General features: G+C 44.2%; 1 protein-coding gene and 1 long non-coding RNA gene across 18 annotated transcripts in view; one reads left to right on the top strand and one right to left on the bottom strand.

The window, feature by feature from the left end:
• Positions 1-10,116, top strand: part of LOC137430229 (uncharacterized) — a 44,084-nt gene extending 33,968 nt beyond the window's left edge. For all 4 annotated transcript variants that reach the window (XR_010985017.2, XR_010985021.2, XR_010985019.2 and 1 more), the window contains exons 2-3: positions 1,223-1,369; positions 9,094-10,116. This is a non-coding gene — a long non-coding RNA (uncharacterized LOC137430229). The remainder of the gene's footprint in view (positions 1-1,222; positions 1,370-9,093) is intronic.
• Positions 1-23,089, bottom strand: part of FBF1 (Fas binding factor 1) — a 164,609-nt gene that overhangs the window by 107,497 nt on the left and 34,023 nt on the right. For all 14 annotated transcript variants that reach the window (XM_068120834.2, XM_068120861.2, XM_068120843.2 and 11 more), the window contains one exon: positions 13,055-13,106. In XM_068120834.2, coding sequence (XP_067976935.2) covers positions 13,055-13,106 — 52 coding nt within the window. The remainder of the gene's footprint in view (positions 1-13,054; positions 13,107-23,089) is intronic.

The following is a 23,089-nucleotide window of genomic DNA, read 5'->3' as shown; positions in this document are numbered from 1 at the left end:
ACAAATCCACAACTTATTGAGATATCCTGCTATATATTGTTTTTGGGCCCCCGGATCTTCACCAAAATCGAATTACTTTGTCCTTGTCAGACACACACCCAACCAACCTGTCCACCAAATTTCATCCAAATCCACAACTTTTTGAGATATCCTGCTATATATTGTTTTTGGGCCCCCGGATCTTCACCAAAATCTAATTACTTTGTCCTCGTCAGACACACACCCAACCAACCTGTCCACCAAATTTCATCCAAATCCACAACTTATTGAGATATCCTGCTATATATTGTTTTTGGGCCCCCGGATCTTCACCAAAATCGAATTACTTTGTCCTTGTCAGACACACACCCAACCAACCTGTCCACCAAATTTCATCCAAATCCACAACTTATTGAGATATCCTGCTATATATTGTTTTTGGGCCCCCGGATCTTCACCAAAATCGAATTACTTTGTGCTCGTCAGACACACACCCAACCAACCTGTCCACCAAATTTCATCCAAATCCACAACTTATTGAGATATCCTGCTATATATTGTTTTTGGGCCCCCGGATCTTCACCAAAATCGAATTACTTTGTCCTTGTCAGACACACACCCAACCAACCTGTCCACCAAATTTCATCCAAATCCACAACTTTTTGAGATATCCTGCTATATATTGTTTTTGGGCCCCCGGATCTTCACCAAAATCGAATTACTTTGTCCTCGTCAGACACACACCCAACCAACCTGTCCACCAAATTTCATCCAAATCCACAACTTTTTGAGATATCCTGCTATATATCGTTTTTTTACCCTATCTCTCAATGGTGAAGAATCACTGAAATTTTTTTTATCATATCCAGATCCGTATCTGAATCTTCACCAAAATCTATTCATTTCGTTCTGGTCACACACCCAAACTCTCCACCAAATTACCGTCTTATGTGTCGGTTTTTTTTTGTCATTAATGTTGGCTCTTACACGAGCCTCGATCTTGTATACAAAAAAAAAAAAAAAAAATGTTGTCCAAATCCGTCCACAACTTTTTGAGATATTTTGTTGACCGGCAAACAAACACACAACCAGACAGGGGTGAAAACATAACCTCATCCACCTTCGGGGGCGGAGGCCATTACAGTAGTCTGCAGAGAATAACTATGGTAAAGCACGGCTATTTTTGCCTGGTACAGTCTGGAACTTCGCCTTGATTTCCAAACTCTCTGCTTGTGGCTTCCAGGGTTACCTCATCTCATGGCTTACTGACTCCCTCTACAATTACTAGTAACGCCACCGAAATAAAGTGGAGTGTCTCATCATCTCAGAAACTGCTCCACCCCAACCGCACCTCCAAAGCGAGGACACTCGCTGTGTGCCGCAGATTTTGGTGAGTACCGCACGCATTTACTTAAAACCATCCATAGTTTATTCATTTAAACATTTATTTACATTCCTTTTTGATGTATTCAGTTATTATGTCTTTAGTACTTATTCACAGAAGCTGTATTTGCACATTTACTGTGTCTACTTAGGTTAGAGTTATTGGAGGTTATGGCCAAAGATTTCCACCCATATACACATCTTCAATTCATAACATTACACCCATGGGAAAATCGTTTTCGATATACATTTTTTTCGTTTTACATTCAGTGTTTTAGGAACACATCTCGAGCGTAAATCAAGGAGTCCTCGTAGCACTTACTGGAAACGAGGAGCGCTGCATCAGCAGCACAGCCACACTACCAACAATGATGCAAGCAGCAGCCACAGGTTGCATACAAATTAATAATAATCTCTCTGAATCCCTGGAAAATACTGCTCGTTTCTTGGCTGACGATTCCATCCTCTGCTGTATCCTCTCTCATTCTTCAGACAGGCAGGTAGCAGCCTCCTCTCCCCGGAAATGTTGATGTAAACAAGAGCTCATACAACACGTGGAATACATCTTTCAACCCCAACAAATCCCACACACCCACTCTGTCTCTGCGAAAGGACCATCTGGCAAACCCTCCCATCTCCTTCCTAAACAAACCACTTGAAGAGGTTAAGTCACTCAAACTTTTGGGCCTCACCATCAACCATGATCTTTCTTGGGCAGACCATATTTTCACCGTGCAAGGTCTTTTGTTAGCCAATCTGAAATTTTGACAACCCACAAGGCCTTCATTTGCAGCTTGGTGGAATACTGCTCTCCCTTTGGAACTGACACCCCTGCTTCACACCCTGCCCTTATTGATGCTGCAGAAAGCAAGGCCCTCAAACTAATTGGGAGGTCTAGTAACAAAGCTGAAAGTCGAGGCCTGTTAGTTTCATGTCACAGACAGGTTTGTGGCCTCTCTGTATTCTACCGCCGCCATCTTTTTGGTCTTTCACCCTCTACCTTCTCTTGGGTTTGTCCCTCCCAGGTTTCTGCAGGGCACACATTGTCTGCCAGTAACCTTGGTGAAGTCACAGAATGCAGACTAACCGCTCTCACCTCCTCATTTGTTCCTCTTTTGTCTTGCCTGTTGAAACAACTTCCCCACTCTGTTCAGTCCCATTCTTCCCTCCAGGGCTTCAAGACAGCTGTTCACCACTATGTCAGATTTGGCCCATCCATACTCATGATCTCTTCTATCCCAAATGACCCTATTTCAAAGCACTCCCCTTTTCCAGGTTATTGCGATTTCGTCTCCCCCTCTTTCTCCACCACTTGTTGTTTCTGAGTTGTTGGTTTGTTTGTTCATTTGCTGCTTCATCCTTGCTTTCCTCACCCTCTTGTTGTGTTTCATTTAGTTCACGAGCGGCTTGTTTACCCCCAGGGGTCCTCCTGCACCATCCCCATTGACCTCACTCTGGCTTCTACTCTGCTGTTGTTGTTTCCCCTCCCACTTAAGGTCGACAGCTGGTTAAGGTGCGACAAAGACATCAATCTAATGTAATCAAGCTAGTGTACTGTAGTGTGTGGTAATAAAAATTAATCAAACCATAGTGTTTTTTCAATGTAACGCTAAACTACGAGATATTAATTAATTATAAACCATTATTTTATAAATAGAAAACATGGGATACTTTGGAAACTTTTCAAGACAAACCCCTTCTTCTGATTATATTGCTACAACCAGCAATAATACACCATGTTGGTATATTTATGTTTCTCTATGGAAACAAGAACGGCACTCGGTAGAGCGTATACCTCCTCCAGGCTGAACAGTTTGTTTGTATCCCAATAATAGGCTGGATCTGGATTCGTACCTGAACCAAAATCTAATCGGCTTGTTCTTGTCACCTTACCAACTCGTCCACCAAGTTTAATCATAACTCGTCCATAACTTTTTTTAATATCATGTTGTATATCGCTTTTCACCCGATCTCTCAATGGTGAAGAATCACTTAAAAATTAAATAATTATCGTATCCAAATCCACATGCAGATCTTCACCAAAATTGAATCAATTCTTCCTTGCCACACATGCAATCTTTCCACCAAGTTTCGTCCGAATCTGTCCATAGCTTTTTGAGATATGCTACTACATGTCGTTTTGGCCCTATCTCCCGAAGGTGAAGAATCACTAAAAAAAGTTCTACGAGCCGGATCCGAATCTTCACCAAATTCTAATCATTTCGTCCATGTCACATACACTACCTCTCTTCCAAATTTTGTCCAAATCCTCTATAACTTTTTGAGATATCTTGTTCACAGAGACAAACAAACAAACAAATATAGGACTGACAAACAAATATAGGACCGACTGGACAACCCTCCCATCCACTTTCTGAATAATCCTCTCCAAGAAGTTCTGTCACTCAAGCTTTTGGGTCTCACTATCTGCCATGATCTTTCCTGGGAAAACCACATTTCAAATCTTGCCTCCAAAGCCAGTCGCCGGCTGAGCATCCTCCGTCGTGCAAAGTCCTTCCTTGGCACACCTGAGCTCCTCACCACATACAAGGCTTTCATCCGCAGCTCAATGGAATACTGCTCTCCCCTCTGGGCTGGTGCTCCTGCCTCACACCTAGCTCGTCTTCACGCTGTTGAAACCAAAGCATTCAGAATCATTGGAATCTCCCACGATGAAGCTAACTCCAAGGGCCTTTCACTCACTCACCGCAGGCAGGTTGGTGGTCTTTCCGTCTTCTACCGATTCCTCTCTGGCCTTGCCCCCGCCCAGCTCTCTCTGGGCTCTGTCCCGCAAATATTTCTACAGGTCGCACAAGATCTGCCTGCAACCCTCTTATGGTTAAACTGCCAAAATCAAGACTCTCTGCTCACCTTCACTCCTTCATTCCTCTTTTCTCCCGCCTCTGGAACAAACTCCCTCACTCTCTTCAATCCCACTCCACCCTCCAGGTCTTTAAAACAGCTGTTCACCACCATCTCTTATCTTCCCCCATCCAATACCTTGATCTTTTCTACCCCCGCTAATTTCACCCCAATTCCACTTTTTGGAAACACCAACTTCTGTCCTGGAAGTCCTTGTGTTTTATACTTCTCCCACCCCCCCCCCCCCCTTCCCACACCTCCTCCCCCCAAGCCCTCTCTCTCTCACACATCTCCCTGCTCTCAAATGTTGTGTTTGTGTGCTTCCCCTTCTCTCCCCATCTTGTCTCTTCCGCTCCCTCTTTTTATATATTTTGTTTGTCTGGTTGATTTGTTTGTGAAGTAAATGTTAGCTCTTTCACGAGCCTCGATTCAGTATACAGAAAAAAAAAAAAAAAAAAAAAAAAAATTCACTGATCGAGCGACACTTGGCAAAACAGAACAAAGTGGAATGGCACTCAGTAGAGCATCATTTTAACCTCAAAAATAGTTGGTGGTTGAATTCAGTTAGCCGATATGTAAATCCTATTGAAATTTCAAGTCAATCGGATGAAAATTGAGGATTTTAGAAATTTGAAATGGTTGTTGACCTTTGGCCTATGTTGACCTTTTGATCTTTTGACCCCAAAAATATATAGGATTTTGTCGGACCACGAATTCTACCATTTGGTAAAGTTTCGTGAAGATCGGTTTAAAATTGTGACCTGTAGGCAAGTATAAGTGAATGGACAGACAAACACATACACAAACAAACACACACACACACACACAAACCGGAGTGATCAACATACTTGCAAAAAAAACTTCTTTTTTTTGCCAAGTAACAAACAGACAGGGGTGAAAACATAACCTCCATCCACCTTTGGTGGCGGAGGTAAAAATGTAGAATCTATTTGTCTTCTCTGAATTGCAAACGTACACAAAATGTGGAATTACCAGCAAATACAAGCATCAAAAAAGGCTCTGGTGCAGGTGTTTTAAGGTCACGTAATACATTACTTCATGTAATTGCGCTTTGTGGGAAGGAAGACGTGGTCTGGGAAGGACAAAACGCACAAGAAAAATGATTAAAATCCCTGAGTCAATAATTTTGGCCACTAAATAATTTACCAATGCAGTAAATTTAATTACCATTTGAATTTATTCGGACAATCATGAAGTTCTATCAACTCAGCTATCTTAAGCTGGATTTTAAGCCACAACTTGCGATACCGATTCACTGTATACCAGAAGCCACGATCATACCTGGCAGCACACAATGGTAATAATAATAATAATAATAATACATTTATTTTATATAGCGCTTTTCAAGAAGCCCAAAGGCGCTTTGACAGAGTACAAAAAACAAGTGCAAAAAGACAAAAATCAATAGGTAAATAATCAAAGCAAAAGGAAGGAGAAGGAGAAGAGATAGTCAGGGGTTAAATGCTGTGGGTTAAATGTTGAATGCAGTGTTGAACAGGTGGGTCTTGAGTGATGTTTTGAATGTGGTGAATGAGGAGGAGTTTCTGATGGTGTGAGGTAGTGAGTTCCAGAGGGTGGGAGCAGCGATGGAGAAGGCCCCGTCCCCCCAGGAGCTGAATTTGGTCCGGATGGGGGGGGGGGGGGGGGGGGTCAGGAGGTTGGTACCAGCAGAGCGGAGGTTGCGGGTGGGAGTGTGTCTGGAGAGGAGGTCAGTCAGGTAGGATGGGGCCAGGTTATGGAGGGCTTTGCAGATCAAGAGGAGGATTTTGTACTGGATTCTCTGGGGGATGGGGAGCCAGTGAAGCTTGTAAAGGACGGAGGTGATGTGGTCACGGGTCCGGGAATGGGTGAGTAGACGGGCAGCGGAGTTCTGAATGTATTGGAGTTTATTGGTGATTATTGAGGGTGAACCATAGAGGAGGCTGTTGCAGTAGTCCAGACGGGAGGTGATGAAGGCATGGATGAGGGTTTCTGCAGCCGTGAAGGAGAGGGATGGACGGAGACGGGCGATGTTTTTCAGGTGAAAGAAGGCTGTCTTTGTGATCTGTTTAGTGTATTTGTCGAAGGAGAGGGTTTGGTCAAAGATGATGCCAAGATTCCGGATGTGAGGGGAGGTGGATACTGGGAAACCGTCGATGTTGAGGGCAAAGTTATGGGTGGATTTGGTGAGCGTTTTTGGGCCAATGATGATTATTTCAGATTTATCATAGTTAAGTTTGAGGAAGTTGATTTGAAGCCAGGATTTTATTTCAGTGATGCAGTTTGTCAGGATAGAGTGGGTGGCGGTGGAGATGGACTTGGTGGAGATGAAAAGCTGGATGTCATCAGCGAAGCAGTGGAATTGGAGACCATGACGGCGGATTAAGTGACCAAGGGGGGACAGGTACAGGATGAAGAGGAGGGGGCCAAGAACTGAACCTTGGGGGACACCTTGGGGGAAGGGAGCAGGGGGGATTTGCAGTTATTGATGGAGATGAACTGGCGTCTGTCGGAGAGGTATGATTTGATCCAAGAGAGGGCAGTGCCGGTAATGTTAAAGGTGGTTTCAAGTCGGGTGAGGAGGATGGTGTGATTGATGGTGTCAAAGGCGGCGCTGAGGTCGAGGAGGATGAGAATGTTGAGGTTGCCAGCGTCAGAGGAGAGGAGAAGGTCGTTGGTGATTTTGAGGAGAGCAGTTTCAGTACTGTGGTTGGAGCGGAATCCGGATTGGAATGTTTCATACAGGTTATTGGCAGAGAGGTGATGTTTGAGTTGAGTGGCTACAGCGTGTTCCAAAACTTTTGACAGAAAGGGTAGGTTGGAGATGGGTCTGAAGTTATTTAGGGTGTCAGGGTTGAGTCCAGGTTTTTTCAGAATGGGGGTAACAGCAGCAATTTTGAGGGATGGTGGGACGATGCCTGTAGACAGGGAGGAGTTTATTGTTGCAGTGATAAGTGGAGAGAGAGCAGGGAGGCCTTGACAAAGCTGGAGGGGATGGGGTCAAGAGTGCAGGTGGCAGTTTTCATTCCTATGAGGAGTTCAGAGAGGTCAGCAGGGGAGACTGGGGAGAACTGAGACAGGGGTTGGCAAGATAAGGGGGGGCAGGTGGTTTGAGGGGGAGTGGGTGCGGTGGTGGTTAAGCTGTTGTAGATGTTGTCAATTTTGCATTGGAAGAATGAAAGGAAGGAGATGCAGTTGTCTACTGTGAATGACTGGGTGGTGGTGTTCAGGGGGCTGAGGAGTTTGTTTATTGTAGAGAAGAGTGCTTTTGGGTTTCCAGAGCCAGAGTAGATAATTTGAGAGTAGTAGGCAGAGCGGGCGCGGGAGAGGGCATCTTTGTAGTGTTGTAGGTGGTCCTTGTGGGCTTGGGAGTGAATTGTGAGACCTGTTTTATTGCGGAGTCTTTCAAGTTGGCGAGCACAAGTAACGCGGGCAAAATGTTCCTGTTGGTGTTTATTTGGAATCACGTTCTCTGAAATATTCGGTCACATTTAGTTCAAGTGTGGTCCGATTTTTTTTGCGCATTTGACAAACTTTGACACCAAATGAAAATTATGTAAATAATTTAAAGAAGTTTAACATTCTTCAGCTAAGGTTTTCACAGATCTAGGTTAAGAGGTGTGTGGTGAAAGAAACCATAAAATTATTTATGAGGCTATGTTCCATAAATAATTATGTGTGTTCTTTATAGTTTTTCATTGATAGCATACATAATACTTCCAAAGCCCAAAAATTGATTAACCCAAATATTTGACACTGGCACAAACGAGTTTCACTGAGTTGTGTTGTATAAACAGGTTACAATTCATGGTGACCTGTTTATATAACACTCACTACCAGGAACATTAGAAAGCCTGCGCAGTCATTGCAATACTTGCAACTTCATCAACCCCACCACATCAATCTCAAGTCCTAATCATATCGTCGATATCAAGGATCATTTTTATTTTACCCGTCACACCTCCAATGTAATCTACCGCGTTTCTTGATCACTTTCCCATAACATTAGAGATATAGTGATGAACCTTCCATTTAAATGCTTCTAACAGGCAGTTTTAGTTAAGTTCAAGTACACGAGAACACGAGGTTTCACGAGAGAACACACACGTTTCCTGGAAACACAGTATATTTGTGATTTGCATTTTCAAATTCATTCAGTTACATCCGATGGGGAAAATATGTTTGGTTCTAGACATCTACCAAAAAAAAAAAAAAACCTAAGCTAAAAAATGTTGGTTATTCATAATCAACTTAATTAAACAATATTAATATTAGTAGATACAGTTTATATAATTAATGAAATATATGAAGACATGCAATTCTTAAAGTTATGCACTAACATTTCCACCGTACACCATCCAAATGGTTACTACTTCCGAGTATTCCCTGTACATAGTCAGTAAATGATAAAACCCACAGACACTTTTCGAATCATACCGCAATAAAACTGAAAAACACCCACTCCCTACAGAAGTGATTTGCCCATGCAAGATCACGTGACACGACTTTGTATGGTCACGTGATGTGTCACTGCTTTTGGTCCCATGCCACTCCAGGAGTGTGTTCCACTGAGCAACTTTTGTTTTGGATACTTTTATTCCTTGACATTCACAGTTTTGTGAGTTTTCTGGAAATTGTGGCTTCAAGATAAGCTTAATTACATCAGTATGCAAACTTTCAACTTTCTAACCCAACGAGAAAGTAGTAAACATGTTTACGAGTGCATCAGTCAGTGGTAAGAAAGAGCTTTAATATATTTGAGGAATGAACTTGCATGATTTGGGAAATGCTATGTCAACAATATAATAATTTTATTTACAACTTTTCAAAACTGAATGTGCTAATTATATTGCTCTCCTGTTTTCCAAGACAGCACAAGCAAGTTTGGGATTCGCGGTGTGCAATGGAGTCACATAGCCATGGAAATCATTTTAGAAAGGCCAACGTTCGGGAAGGTCACTCAACCACCATTACTATTCCCTCAGAGTCTAAAGCAATTAATCCAGAGGTTGTAACACCAACCGATAACTTCCAAAGCCACTCCGAAAGGTGGTCAGAGGATGCCGCACATTGCACCGTACCACTTGATGATGCCCCGAGTCAGCCTGACAAATGCAAAAACTGCAATGCCAGACCGTTGTCCTACTTGGAAGGCTTGGCCAAAAGGTTGATGGAGAAAATACTCCAGCCAGTTTGGAAATGTTGGCCCAGCACTGCCATTGGAGAGTACTCACATAAGGTTCGACATTATTTCTGTGAGCCGAGCATCTTCCAGCAAGCCGCCGGTGAGCCACGACGGTGCTTGCATACTACGCTCCTGTGCCACTCTGCTGTCAACATGATCTGTATCTTCCCAATCCTGTGCCTCTGCAGTCCCATTGCTGTCATATTCCACCTCACCAAAAGGCATCACAATAACTGTGATGACTGCCATGAAAAGGAAGGACCAAATATTAGCTCACATGGGGAGCTGAAAAATTTATATAGCAATTTGGAGAATGTTTGACAATGGCTCTTCTAAACAAACAAACAAATCATTGACATGGAGTTTTCATGTTTAAATTTGCTGATAGATGAATTTGGGCTAAAAAGATTCTCTAAGGAGTGAAATGTAACCAGCCAAACATAATTATGCAATTTCCTCTCTTAAAAATGTATCATCAGCTTTTGCCTTATCATGACAGCAACAAACAGTAATATAATATTGCTGTCTTCAGCTGGACCTTGGTAGATTAATACATACACAATATTTGTTTTAACAAATTGTTCTGCCAAACCTGAGGTTTTACATCGAACATTGGCAATGTTGTCAAAATGTCTTGTGGTTTGTCCACTCTTGTAGTGTTCTCTTTGTATGCTTGGATATAGATAAATAAAAAGGGGAGGATGTAACTTCTGAATTTCATGTAATATTTTCAAGTGTTCTAACAGGAAGCTCAATGGTAGTGCAATTTCCTTTGAGCTGTGGAGTCTGGGTTTGATTATTGGGCCGACGATAAGCTGTCACCCTGGTGTTTTGCAAGTAGAGCATCACATCAATGAGTATGCTGTCCTTTGGAAGGGATATTTAGCCAGCTGTTCTGTCTACTTGCATTAGCTCGTGAATGTTAGATCCCATGCTACCTTTAAAAAGAGTGGCCCAATGTGTGCTGATACCATGACAAAATTTGAAATTCCTGCCATAATCTACACAGCCTCTGCATCAGTGGTGGAGGCATACCTCAGCAATGATACAACCAGGAAACAAAATTTTTAATTGATTATGTTCAAATATGATTCGATTAATAATCATATAATCAGGCAAATCAGGACTGGACGGGACGTTAGGGAATTAGGAAGGGGCGGGATGCTGGAGAAAAAGAAACATGTTAACTTAACTTATTAACTTCAATTGTTGTCGTGATATAATTTACAATTATTGACAAAGTTAAAATAATCCAAGTGAAATGACATTCAACTAATCACAAAATCATTTTATCAGGTCGGGACGTGCACCATTTATTTAAAACTCACGTTTTAATACAACGTTTATTAACTCAACTGGACTACCGTCCAGTTGAGTTCATCACATACTGAACCCTCCGGCGTCTGTCGTCATCGTCCGTTAACTTTTCGACGTTAACACTCCAGCGTCCACAAATATCAACCGATTCTGATCAAACTTGACATGCAACATCCTTATCCGAAGGACCAGGTTGGTATTATATTTCAGCCAGATCCGTTGAAAAATGGCGGACTTAGGCGACCATTTTGTTTTTGGTCATGAAAACTACGTTCACACTCTAGCGTCCACAAATATTAACAGATTTTGATCAAACTTAGAATGTTTAACCCTTACCACACAAGGTAGGTTGCTATTGCATTCCAACCCGATCCGTCACAAAATGGCCGCCATAGGCCGCCATATTGTTTTCAGCTCTGAAACGACGATAAGACTTTAAGGTCCACAAATATTTATGGATTTTGATCAAACTTGGTGTGTGAGACTCTTACCACACAAGGTAGGTTGCTATCGCATGTCAACCCGATCTGTCACAAAATGGCCACCTACACAACTATATTTCTGCAACATTGTTGCATAGTGCAACATTGTATCAATTGTAAAACAAGGACAAGTATAAGGATACAAGGACATTAAAATTATTACACAAGGTTGTTGGCTTTTCATTTAAGTCAAATCTAGTACACACAACTGACCTACTTTAAAGTTGTCCAGTCAGTTCAGTTGAGTTCTGCTTCTCTGGAAGCTCTAGATCAATGATTATTTTCTGAACTCGTCACATGCAAGTTGCAAACAAGTCACAAGTACCCAGACACCAAGTCTCAAGTCAATTTTGTCAAGTCCGAGTCATGTCGCAAGTCGCAAAATTTAGCAACTCAAGTCCCCTACTATACAGACGGGTTAGTTTCCCCAGAATTGGCTAATTTTATTATGAATTGTAATACCAGCTCCCACCATAAGCATCGCTGTAGCATATACATTTACATAGAGAGAGTTGAGGTCCTCCCCATTAACCCCTCAGGATTATGAATGACTGTATTTACAACCTACAACTTTCCCATGCACACCCTGAGTACAACCACCAGTTTTCAGAAAAAATGAAAGACAAAATACTGCATTGGTGTTATCAGAAGGAATCTAAAGAAGCAAAGAGCGAAGATAGAGTCATCAGGAGGAACCTGAATAGCATTCAGGCTTCAGCTGCTACTCCTCCACCCTCAGCCCTTCCATGTGCAACCAGGTGAGTCTCAATATTTTTGTAATAATTCACCTCTCCATAGACAGAGACACAAAGAAAGAGAGAAATTAAGAGTAATGGAGCAATAAAAGAGAGGACAATGGAAAAAATAAACGAAAAAGTGAGAATTAGAGCGAATAAAGAGAAATGTGAAAAAGTAGAAAGAAGTATGAAAGGTACAAAGATCAAAGATGTTAGGAAGAACCAAGATAGATTTCAGCAGTTACTCCGTAAGGCTCAAACACAGCAACAGGTGCAAGTTACCAGAGATCCATCAGCAGTGATTCAGCTCATTCCAAGCAGTAGTTCAGGAGTGCATAGAAATCAAACACGAACAGAAACTTCTCAAACTAGAACGGCACTCAGTAGAGCACATAGTCTCGCGCGCCTTCATTCTCAACAAAAATACCATCGTTAACTCAACACGGTACTATTTTCCCTCAAGGCCTACAAATATATTTCTTTTTATGGGATATTGCCCGCCACAAAGCCAGAAGGCCACTCGATGTGGGGGCTACACAAACAAAACAAAAGCAGAACAACCAGCCCCTTGTACTGAAACAAGACAAATGTAAAAAGTTGTCTTCACAGAACAAAAAGGGCTGGGAGGGGTTAACTCGTCTGCTTCGAGACAACAGTGCCTCTACCCCTAAACAATAATACAATTTATTTCAGAAAATATCACATTTTGGATTTATTTTTTTTCATTTATATGCACAGACCTCTGGGGAAAAAAGTATCAACTTGTAAGCCAAAAATACAGGATATGAAAGCAAAGGAATACAAACATAAGAATAAAATGCCAATAGAGTTATTGGCCGTGAAGAATCACAAGGTGCGGACATTTCGGGCTTCATACCCTTTTGGCAGACCAAAAAAATAATGGCGCTAGTTTTATGAAAGCAAAGGACCTACAATCAAAAACAGACATCCAAAAGAACGCATTTAATACACATGAAATAGAAATGGAAAGAAAAACAACTTAACTTATCTTAAGTATCATACTTGACCAAAACTCATACTTGCAACAGTTCTGTTTGGTTTAATTAATCACATTTTGATGAATTGAATGTGAAAGATGTGATACAAACCAAGTTCTTCCCAAGCTTGCCAAAATAATTTTCATCTTCATCTAAAGAAGACCTGCAAAGAAATAAAATTGAAGTCATAAATGACAACAAATAATGATGCAGACATTAGTCAACATAAAAGTGTTTCCTTGACATAAACAAGTACATTCCAAGATGACCAATTTCAAGCATTTTCTCTGTCATCATCGAGATTATGCAATGCTATTTATTTAGACTGGCACAATGGCCGAGTGGTACGCACACTCACATCTAAGCTGTCTAGCCTGGGTTTGAATCCCGACCCCGCTATAAATTGTTGTCCCCGTGTCAGTGTGTGTGCCCGGTGTTTCACAAGTAAGGTGATTCATCAATGTGTGTGCCGTCCCTCGGATGGACATTAAACTGGCATCCCGTTTGCCGGAATTAGTTGGTGTACGTTAAAGATCCAACGGTGTCCTTCGTGAAGAGTAGGTGAGTTATCCGCCGGCACCATGAACAAGTTGCAAATGACTGCTCGAACCTACAGCAAAACTGTGCCCTCAGCCAATTAAAATGTTTTATGAAATTCCCAAATTAAAATAAATTGTTTGAGAAACACATTACTTTACACTTGCATTAACAAAGTCAGAATATAACAGAGGAGTAAACTACTGCTCTTTGGAGCAATTAAATTAAAAGTAAAAAAAAAAAAAATCAACAAATAAGACAGAGGCTGGAAATAGATACAAAAATAAAGAACAAAAATCTGGTTGCATATTGTCCTAACTCTAAATGTGCATTATGTAAGGAATTCGCATTTAAGCAAACTGTAATTGTACCTCTAATAGAGATGTGAATTTAAAGTTTGTTGCAATTCAAAAATAAAAATAAAAAACACCAAACTTATCCAATGCAAATAGCAAAGCTCCGAAGAGTGTGCTTAAGTACCTGTGGCTTGACATATTGAAACATTGTGTGGTGTCAATTCCATAGCATTGTAAATCACATATATTAATAGTTGTAATTTACCTCGAAGAGGGCTGAGTCAAACTGTGTGAGAGACTATGTTTGTTGCATCTGGGCCCGAAAGCAATTGGCAAGCACATCCCAAAGCTGTTGGATTGCATTGATTTACAAAAGACTCGTTAGAGGTATCGGATTGCATCGCTATACGAAGACTGGGAGTACAATTATTAATTTGATGAAATGCCCCTCCAATTATTAAGATTTTGAAGCTCATGGAAGTTTATATATACATATACAGTACATATATATATGTACTGTATATGTATATATAAATGTATATATTATATGTATATGTATATGTATATATATATGTATATATATACATATACATATATATGTATATATATATATATGTATATATATATATGTATATATATATGTACTGTATATGTATATGTATATATATACTGTATATGTTCATACCAGCCAACCTATATATATATACAGTCACATGAAAAAGTAAGTACACCCCATGTAAAGTTTTGACTTTTTCAACATATTTCAACATACAGCTATTTGATCTTCATTTCAACAATATTGATAGATAAAGGTGATGTAATCTATCTATAATTCCACTAATCTCTGTGTGTATGTTTGTTTGTATGTTTGTATGTTTGTATGTTTGTCTGTGACCGCTGTTTCTCGACAACTACCGGTCCGATATACTTGAAACTTGCCAGGTATATTGCTGGGGACCCGAGGATGTGCCTTTTCAAGGTTTTAAATTAATCGCAGAAGTAGTTACCGAGCTATGTCCAAAAAACGATTCAACCAATCAGAGAGCAGCGAGCTATCACGTGTGCCGAACGTGGCGAACAGACTCTGCCTCGGATGGCACATTTGAGAGCGTATTCATTTATTTCCCGTCGGCAAACTATGTTGGCGCTATGTTGGCGTTAAACTATGTTTTAAAACTAATTAAAACTAATTTGCGATTCTTTCGCTTTGCGATGCGATTTGCGATTGCGTTAAACTCGCTCGGGCGTTAAACTATGTTTTAAAACTAATTAAAACTAATTTGCGATTCATTCGCTTTCCTGCGCATTTGTGCACGCGATGGCGATTTCTTTACCAAACTCCGCAAGCGCCAAGCCGTTAGCTTTGGACCAAACCATTTCATGTAAATAGAGGGGGGGGATTGTCACCGTACTCGCAAGCCGTTCGCTTTGGACCAAACCATTTCATGTAAATAGAGGGGGGGGGGATTGTCACCGAACTCGCAAGCCGTTCGCTTTGGACCAAACCATTGCATGTAAATAGAGGGGGGGGGATATACTTTTAGATATATATATAGTACGGGCATGCCCTAGTATAACAAATATCATGAAACATTTACATTTTGTAGTCCATTGTATAATTTAAATAAACATAAATGCAAATTTCGCATGTGGAAAAAGTAAGTACACCCCGACATTTATCACTACTTCAAATACCTAAAATTAGAATTAGGTGCACCAGCTCAGGTGCAAATGATGAGAACGTCGTTAGAGAGGATCTTGGAGGAACGTGCCTTATTTAAACCTCAGACATTTAGTTTGATTTGATCTTTGTTGTTGAAGTGTGTGGCGTCACCACGCCTAGATCAAAAGAGCTCTCTGAGGCCTTCAGAAAGAACGTTATACATGCCTACGAGTCTTGGAAGGGATTTAAAAAGATCTCCAAACAATATGAAATCAATCATTCGACTGTCCGGAAGATCATCTACAAGTGGAGCAGATTCCAAACAACTGCCATCTTGTTCAGGCCAGGCCGCCCCAGCAAGTTCAGCCCGAGAGCAGACCGGAAGATGCTGAAAGAAGTTTCTAAGAACCCCAGAATGTCATCACGGGACCTACAGGTAGCTCTTGCCGCTGTTGATGTCAAAGTGCACGAGTCTACCATTAGAAAGAAGCTGCACAAATATGATCTACATGGGAGGTGTGCCAGGAGGAAACCTTTGCTGTCCAGAAAGAACATCAGGGCAAGACTAAAGTTTGCCAATGAACACCTCGGCAAAGACCAGCACTTCTGGAACAATGTGTTCTGGACAGATGAGTCAAAGGTAGAGCTATTTGGCCACAGTACCAGAAGACATGTTTGGTGAAAACCAAAGACAGCATTTGACCACAAGAACCTGATACCAACTGTAAAGCATGGTAGTAGATATATTATGGTTTGGGGGCAGTTTTGCTGCATCAGGGCCTGGGCAGCTCACCATCATAGAATCCACTATGAATTCTTCATTGTACCAGAGGGTGCTTGAGGATAATGTGAGGCCATCTGTCAGAAAGTTGAATTCAACTGAAGTTGGACCTTGCAACATGACAATGACCCTAAACATACCAGTGAATCCACCAAGGAATGGCTGAAAAGAAAGAAATGTTGGGTTCTGGAATGGCCAAGTCAAAGCCCGGATCTGAATCCCATTGAGATGTTGTGGGGGGATTTGAAACGAGCTGTGCATGCAGTACCAGGAAGGTACTGCATGAACAGTACATTGGCGTCATTGGTACATTGGCATCAGGAAGGGCATAAGGCCATAAAAACATTGCCTCAAACAGGGAACCATGATTGTCATGGGGCCCGCAAGGCTAACCCCCGCTCTAGTGGGGAAAATGGCCTTAAAACGATCATTCATTCATTTCATTTGTGCATGCAAGAAACCCCTCAAACATCGCACAGCTGAAATAATTCTGCATGGAGGAGTGGGCAAAAATTTATCCCAGTCGATGTCAGACTGGTAGACAGTTATAAGAAACGCCTACTTGAGGTTGTTTCTGCCAAAGGGGCCAAGGGTGTACTTACTTAGAAGTACTTACCACCACCGATTAGAGAGTGTACTTACCACCACCGACTTACCACCACTTACCACCACTGTACTTACCACCGATTAGAGCCAAGGGTGTACTTACTTTTTCCACATGCGAAATTTGCATTTATGCTTATTTAAATTATACAATGGACTAGAAAATGTAAATGTTTCATGATATTTGTTATATTATATCACCTTTATCTATCAATATTGTTGAAATGAAGATCATATAGCTGTATGTTGAAATATGTTTAAAAAGTCAAAATTTTACATGGGGTGTACTTACTTTTTCACGTGACTGTATATTGTGAGAAACCACCGGTGAAACCACCTGTTCTCACCCAGATTTGGTGCCCCGCCCACCGCGTGACGTGGCCTCCTTGGAGCCTCACGCGATCGGGAGGCGATTCGGCACGTGATTGGTGGAGAGTCCAGAGAGCGCGGTCGCCATCTTATGCAACGGACGCGACTCTCGAAGGCTCCGAGTGGGAAATAGATAAAGGGATTTCCCTTAATCTTCACGACAGCCGCGTTGGGCTGATCGTTTACCGTTCTGTATTTTACGAGTGAGTAACTCCGGAAGAGAACGAGTGATTCCCGGATCTCGTGGATTGGAACCGTGAGTCAGATATTGCCTGCGTCGTGTTGGAGCTGCTGGCCGACCGTTCCTGCAGGCCTTGTGCGGTGTATTCCACTCTGTTACCCTCCGAGTCCCGGAGATCGTCGATTGGAACCGCGAGTGATCTTGCCTGCGTCCTGTTTGGAGCTTCTGGGGCCGACAGTTCCTGCAGGCTTTGTGCAGTGTATTCCATTCTGTTACCATTTATGGTTTTTGTGATCGAGCCAATAAAGCATCGTGCCTTACCCCTAGAAGGCCGATTAAAACACAATTGTGTTTATTGAGTTCTCTCTGTCCACTCCGTGGACTACTTGAAGCCCGGACATTAACGTCCGTATTCCGTGCTGGGAACCATTTCACAGCCGGGATCGCGACAAATGGGTTGCTCGTCCTAGGATCATTCAAGTAAGAGACATTCGAATTGAGACGGGAATTCTGCATCTGCATCTTCTTTGCATCTGCTCACCAGCGGACGCCGTCTTGGAGGAGCCTTCTCACCAGCGGACGCCGTCTTGGAGGAGCCTTCTCGCCAGCGGGCGCCGTCTTGGAGGAGCCTTCTCGCCGTGGGACGCTGTCTTGGGTGGTGCTTCACTGCCGAATAAGTGAATAGCTTCGGATCCCTCCAAACAACCGACAAAAAAAAAAAAACAAAAAAAAAAACGTGAGTATTTGTACGTGGTATTTTTCTCATTGGCAATTTGATGTGCGGTGGTGATATTGTGTAGTTCGTGTCGTATTTCCCCAACAGAGCGTTGTGTTTGAGCGTTGTGTTTTGTGCCTTGTCTTATGATAACTCGTAGCCAAGCTATGTCGACCAGAGAAGTGAGAGTTCAACCTGATCATGTTGACAGTCGCGTGGGTGGCGATGCGAGCGACGCAATCAGCCTTGACCCAGTCACTAAACCCGATATGTTAGGAAGCGATTCCATCATGACTAAATGCATGCGTTCGCCCTTCTGGACCGGGCTGACTCCGGTTCAACAACTTGACATGTATAACAGGGAGAATGACAGGGCAGAGGCAGAGCGTGCGGCAGCAGAGAGAGAGCGTGAGAGAGAGAGAGAGCGTGCGGCAGCAGCAGAGGCAGAGCGTGCTGCGGCAGCAGAGAGAGAGCATGCGGCAGCAGAGAGAGAGCGTGAGAGAGAGAGAGAGCGTGCGGCAGCAGCAGAGGCAGCAGCAGAAGCTGAACGCGTCAGAGAGCATGAGTTGCGAATGTTGACTGAACGACCGCGGGCAGAGGGGTCTGCTGCAAGAGTCCCGGAAACTGTTCATGTTCGTTTGCCGGACTGGACGGGAGACACGAAGCCAGAAGCGTATCTGGAGATGGCGGAGAAGTTGTTGGCTGCCGGTGGCATTGATGAGAGCTTGTGGGTCGGCCATCTTGTGAGCCATCTATCTGAGAGGGCGAGGGAGGTATATGCGAGGATGGCAACCGAGGACGCAAACAAATACAGGGCATTGAAGGCCGAGATTTTGAACGCCTATGCGGTGTCCGCATGTATTTATAGGAGAAATTTTTTCAGCTGGACTCGTGAGTCCAGTCAAACCTATGAGGAACATTCGCGGGCCTTGTTGGAACAGCTGCAGAGATGGTTCAAGGGGAGCAAGGTTGAGTTACCTCAAGCGGTTGCGGAACTCCTGGTGCGTTACCGTATCGATCAACAGCTTCCGCCTGACTTAGCATTGTTTCTTGTCGACAAAGACACTGTTTCCTTGGCAGACTGCGTCAACCTTATTGATAAACATGTTTTGGCGTGCAAAATGCTGCAAGTCACGCAGTCGCGTCGTAAGACGGAGGAGTCTGCGATCAAGACCGCCCCCCGTCTGCCCGGCGGCTGGATCGAGGGGAGGGGTTCTCCGATGCCCTCCACTGGTGGCGGTCGCGAGCCGCAGACCAGGGCAGGGCCCTGGTGCGATTTCTGCAAACGCGTGGGGCACGGTGAAAACCGCTGCTTCTCTAATCCCGCTAGTCCGGCCTACCGAGGCAACCCTCCTGTTAAGTCGGAGGGAGATCAGTGGAGCTCATCCGCCGGGCCCTCGCACACGACGGTGGCATCGGTGACCGAGGTCACTGCCACCGAGGCTAATTCCATTCATCCACTGTACCAGGATTATTCAGGGACAGCCTTAGTGGGTGGCCCTGATTCGATGCTGAAGTTTGAGGCCCAATACCTTCGGGATACTGGGGCGACACGGTGTGTTCTCCGGGCGGGGGTAGTTCCGGCCTCTCAGATGCGTTATACCGGCGAGTATACCCTCCTTCGGGGCATTGACCGGGTTCTTGGCCGGTATCCCCTTGCCCTCCTCGAGGTCCGGAGTGACATTTTTAAGGGTCCAGTGACCTGTGTGGTGGTACCCTACTACCCGATACCCGGGGTCTCCTTGCTGATTGGCAATGATGCCATGGCCAGGGAGGAGTCATTGACTCTGACCTGTGGGGGGGTCACTAGATCCCAGAGTAAACAGGCGGAGAGAGTGGCGGAGTCAGACATATCTTCACTCTGGCCCGAGGAGCCTAGCGCCTCGACTCCAGTTCCCGACGGTGACGTTGCGTCAGCTGAAGTCCACCCAAGCCTCCCGTCAAGCCACCCTCAGGTGCCGTGCTCCTCAGGGACCGCTCCCGCCATGTCGCGATTCAGCAGGAACGCTAATGCTAAGGTATATGTGGGAAACCTGGGCAATGGAGCAGCGAAAGCCGAGCTAGGGAGGGTCTTCGAACATTACGGACCACTCCGCAACGTATGGGTTGCTCGAAACCCACCTGGATTTGCAGTTGTTGAGTTTGAAGAGCCACGAGATGCTGAAGATTCGGTCAGAGCCCTTGATGGAAGGTTAATTTGCGGATCGCGTGTGTGCGTCGAGATGTCGAATGGCATGTCGCGGCAGCCTCGTTTCAGACGCCCTTTGGTCCGCAGGCCTTTCGACCCGAACGATCGATGTTACCAGTGCGGTGAAAGGGGTCATTACGCATATGACTGTTGTTCTCGACACCGGAGGAGTACCCGCCGCTCTAGGTCTCGGCCCGTTTCCTTCCTGTCAACGCTTCCCCCAACTTGAGTTTGGCCCCCTTGCCTCTCTATTGTGCTTTGTGTGAAGTGTAACTCTTGTAGGGTAGATATTAATGTGGTGTATGGTGTTAAAATTTGTGTGTGAAAAAAAAAAAAACCAAACTGGTTCATTGTTAACCTGTTAATGCCTGTTAATTGCCTGTGCGTTAATAATTGCGTTATTGTTGCGCTATTGCGTTGCGTTGTATTGTTGCGTTGTTGCGTTATTGTTGTTAATAAGTGTTAATAATTGTTAATTGCGTTAATTGCCTGTTAGCGATTACCGCCATCATCTTGCCATGTGATTTGCACCTACTACAAATACTGGTTTTAAAAACGCCGTCTATTCGACGGGGTTTTTACTTAGGGGGGGAGGACTGTGAGAAACCACCGGTGAAACCACCTGTTCTCACCCAGATTTGGTGCCCCGCCCACTGCGTGACGTGGCCTCCTTGGAGCCTCACGCGATCGGGAGGCGATTCGGCACGTGATTGGTGGAGAGTCCAGAGAGCGCGGTCGCCATCTTATGCAACGGACGCGACTCTCGAAGGCTCCGAGTGGGAAATAGATAAAGGGATTTCCCTTAATCTTCACGACAGCCGCGTTGGGCTGATCGTTTACCGTTCTGTATTTTACGAGTGAGTAACTCCGGAAGAGAACGAGTGATTCCCGGATCTCGTGGATTGGAACCGTGAGTCAGATATTGCCTGCGTCGTGTTGGAGCTGCTGGCCGACCGTTCCTGCAGGCCTTGTGCGGTGTATTCCACTCTGTTACCCTCCGAGTCCCGGAGATCGTCGATTGGAACCGCGAGTGATCTTGCCTGCGTCCTGTTTGGAGCTTCTGGGGCCGACAGTTCCTGCAGGCTTTGTGCAGTGTATTCCATTCTGTTACCATTTATGGTTTTTGTGATCGAGCCAATAAAGCATCGTGCCTTACCCCTAGAAGGCCGATTAAAACACAATTGTGTTTATTGAGTTCTCTCTGTCCACTCCGTGGACTACTTGAAGCCCGGACATTAACGTCCGTATTCCGTGCTGGGAACCATTTCACAGCCGGGATCGCGACAATATATAGTCACGCGGCCGTCTTTGATTAAAATCAGACGGTCACGGAAGCCGATCACGAAGGCCTTAACCCCTGAGGCGAAAACTCAATGGCGGACACTGTGCACATGTATATGAGCGTATGTACATGGCAGTGACATCATTACATGCGCTCATTGAAAGCTGGAGAACTGAAGATATATTTGGATTGGTTGCTCCCGGCTGCATCCAGGCGATTCCATATAATGAGTGGATACCAGAGATAATGTGCCGTGTGTCAGACGGTACTTATCGCTCCCATTAAGGTACAGCATAGCTGGATGGGATACCTTAATGGCGGTTCACCACTGATGGTATGTAATCGCACAGTAACTGGTATATAATCGAAAGGTTTTCAGTCATAAGTGTATGCAGGACTCACTGCGTTGCCCTGATGAGCCCCAAAAGGGCGAAACCACATCGGTAACTGTGAGTTTTACATACACTTATGACAGTATCTGAACTAAGATCAAAATTCTGCTCTGTCGGAGGGTTCTCTTGAGAGCTTGACAGGCAGGGCATATGTAACATGGCAGTGACGTCATTACGTGCGCTCATTGAAAGCTGGAGACTGAAGATATATTTGGATATATATATGTATTGTTATGTCTGGGAGTAGAGCAAAATGTAGAGCAGAGTAGATCTGAGTAGGTAACATGCTTCGAGATGTCGCGATAAGGAACACTTCCTGTAATAAGTCCATGTTTAGGCGTTTTGTCGGTTAAGGTGTATAATTGTGAATCTACCAGGAGATTCGAGTGTTAAGTAGTTAGGGATTAAAGATAACGCCCCTGTGAGTCCAACCTGGTCATCAAACCTTTGTTCATTATGGTACTGCAGACCACATAGACACTTAGTTAGGTCCCTAGCGCAACATTAAATAATTCCCTTCCCTGACAATGACTTCGGAAGGAACAGGCAAAGAAACAAGGCCAGGACACCGCCGATGATGGCCGCCGCCGCTACACCTCCGGCGGCCTAGGAACATTGAGTAGCATGAGCTATTACCACGCTATGGGCCTGTGATTGGTCAGCGCACTAGGCGCGAACCTCCAGCCAACGAGTGCGGGAGGCACGAAGCTGGAAGGTTCGGTGGAAGTCGCTGGTTGGTAGCATGCCAAGGCTGACGTCACCGGCCAGGTTATATCAGGGCGGGCCAAATGACATTTAGAGAGAGAGAGAGAGAGAGAGAGAGAGAGAGAGAGAGAGAAGAGAGAGAGAGAGAGAGAGAGATCACATCTGGTTCTTGTTAGCGCAACACGTCCTCTTGCACGACCAGCTCTTGCTCGAGTTTTTGGGTTCTTCGCTAGTCTGCGTTGGACGCGTGGTACTTTTGGTGCGTTGGACGCGTGGTGCTTGGAGCGGTGCTCGGTACTTCTGGAGCCTGAAGTGGTGCACGGACCTCGTGGGCGGTCGACAAGGGGCCTGGAGTGGGCGTTGGCTGGGGCCTTCGCGGTGTTGTAGTGCGGGAGCGAGGGACCTCGTTGTGTGTGGCGGGGCTTGGAGCCAAG

The sequence above is a fragment of the Myxine glutinosa genome, chromosome 1 (assembly GCF_964187855.1).
Source record: "Myxine glutinosa chromosome 1, kmMyxGlut1.1, whole genome shotgun sequence".
NCBI lineage: Eukaryota > Metazoa > Chordata > Myxini > Myxiniformes > Myxinidae > Myxine > Myxine glutinosa.
Note: the sequence above shows the minus strand (reverse complement) of the source record. Positions and strands in the feature narration are given on the sequence as shown.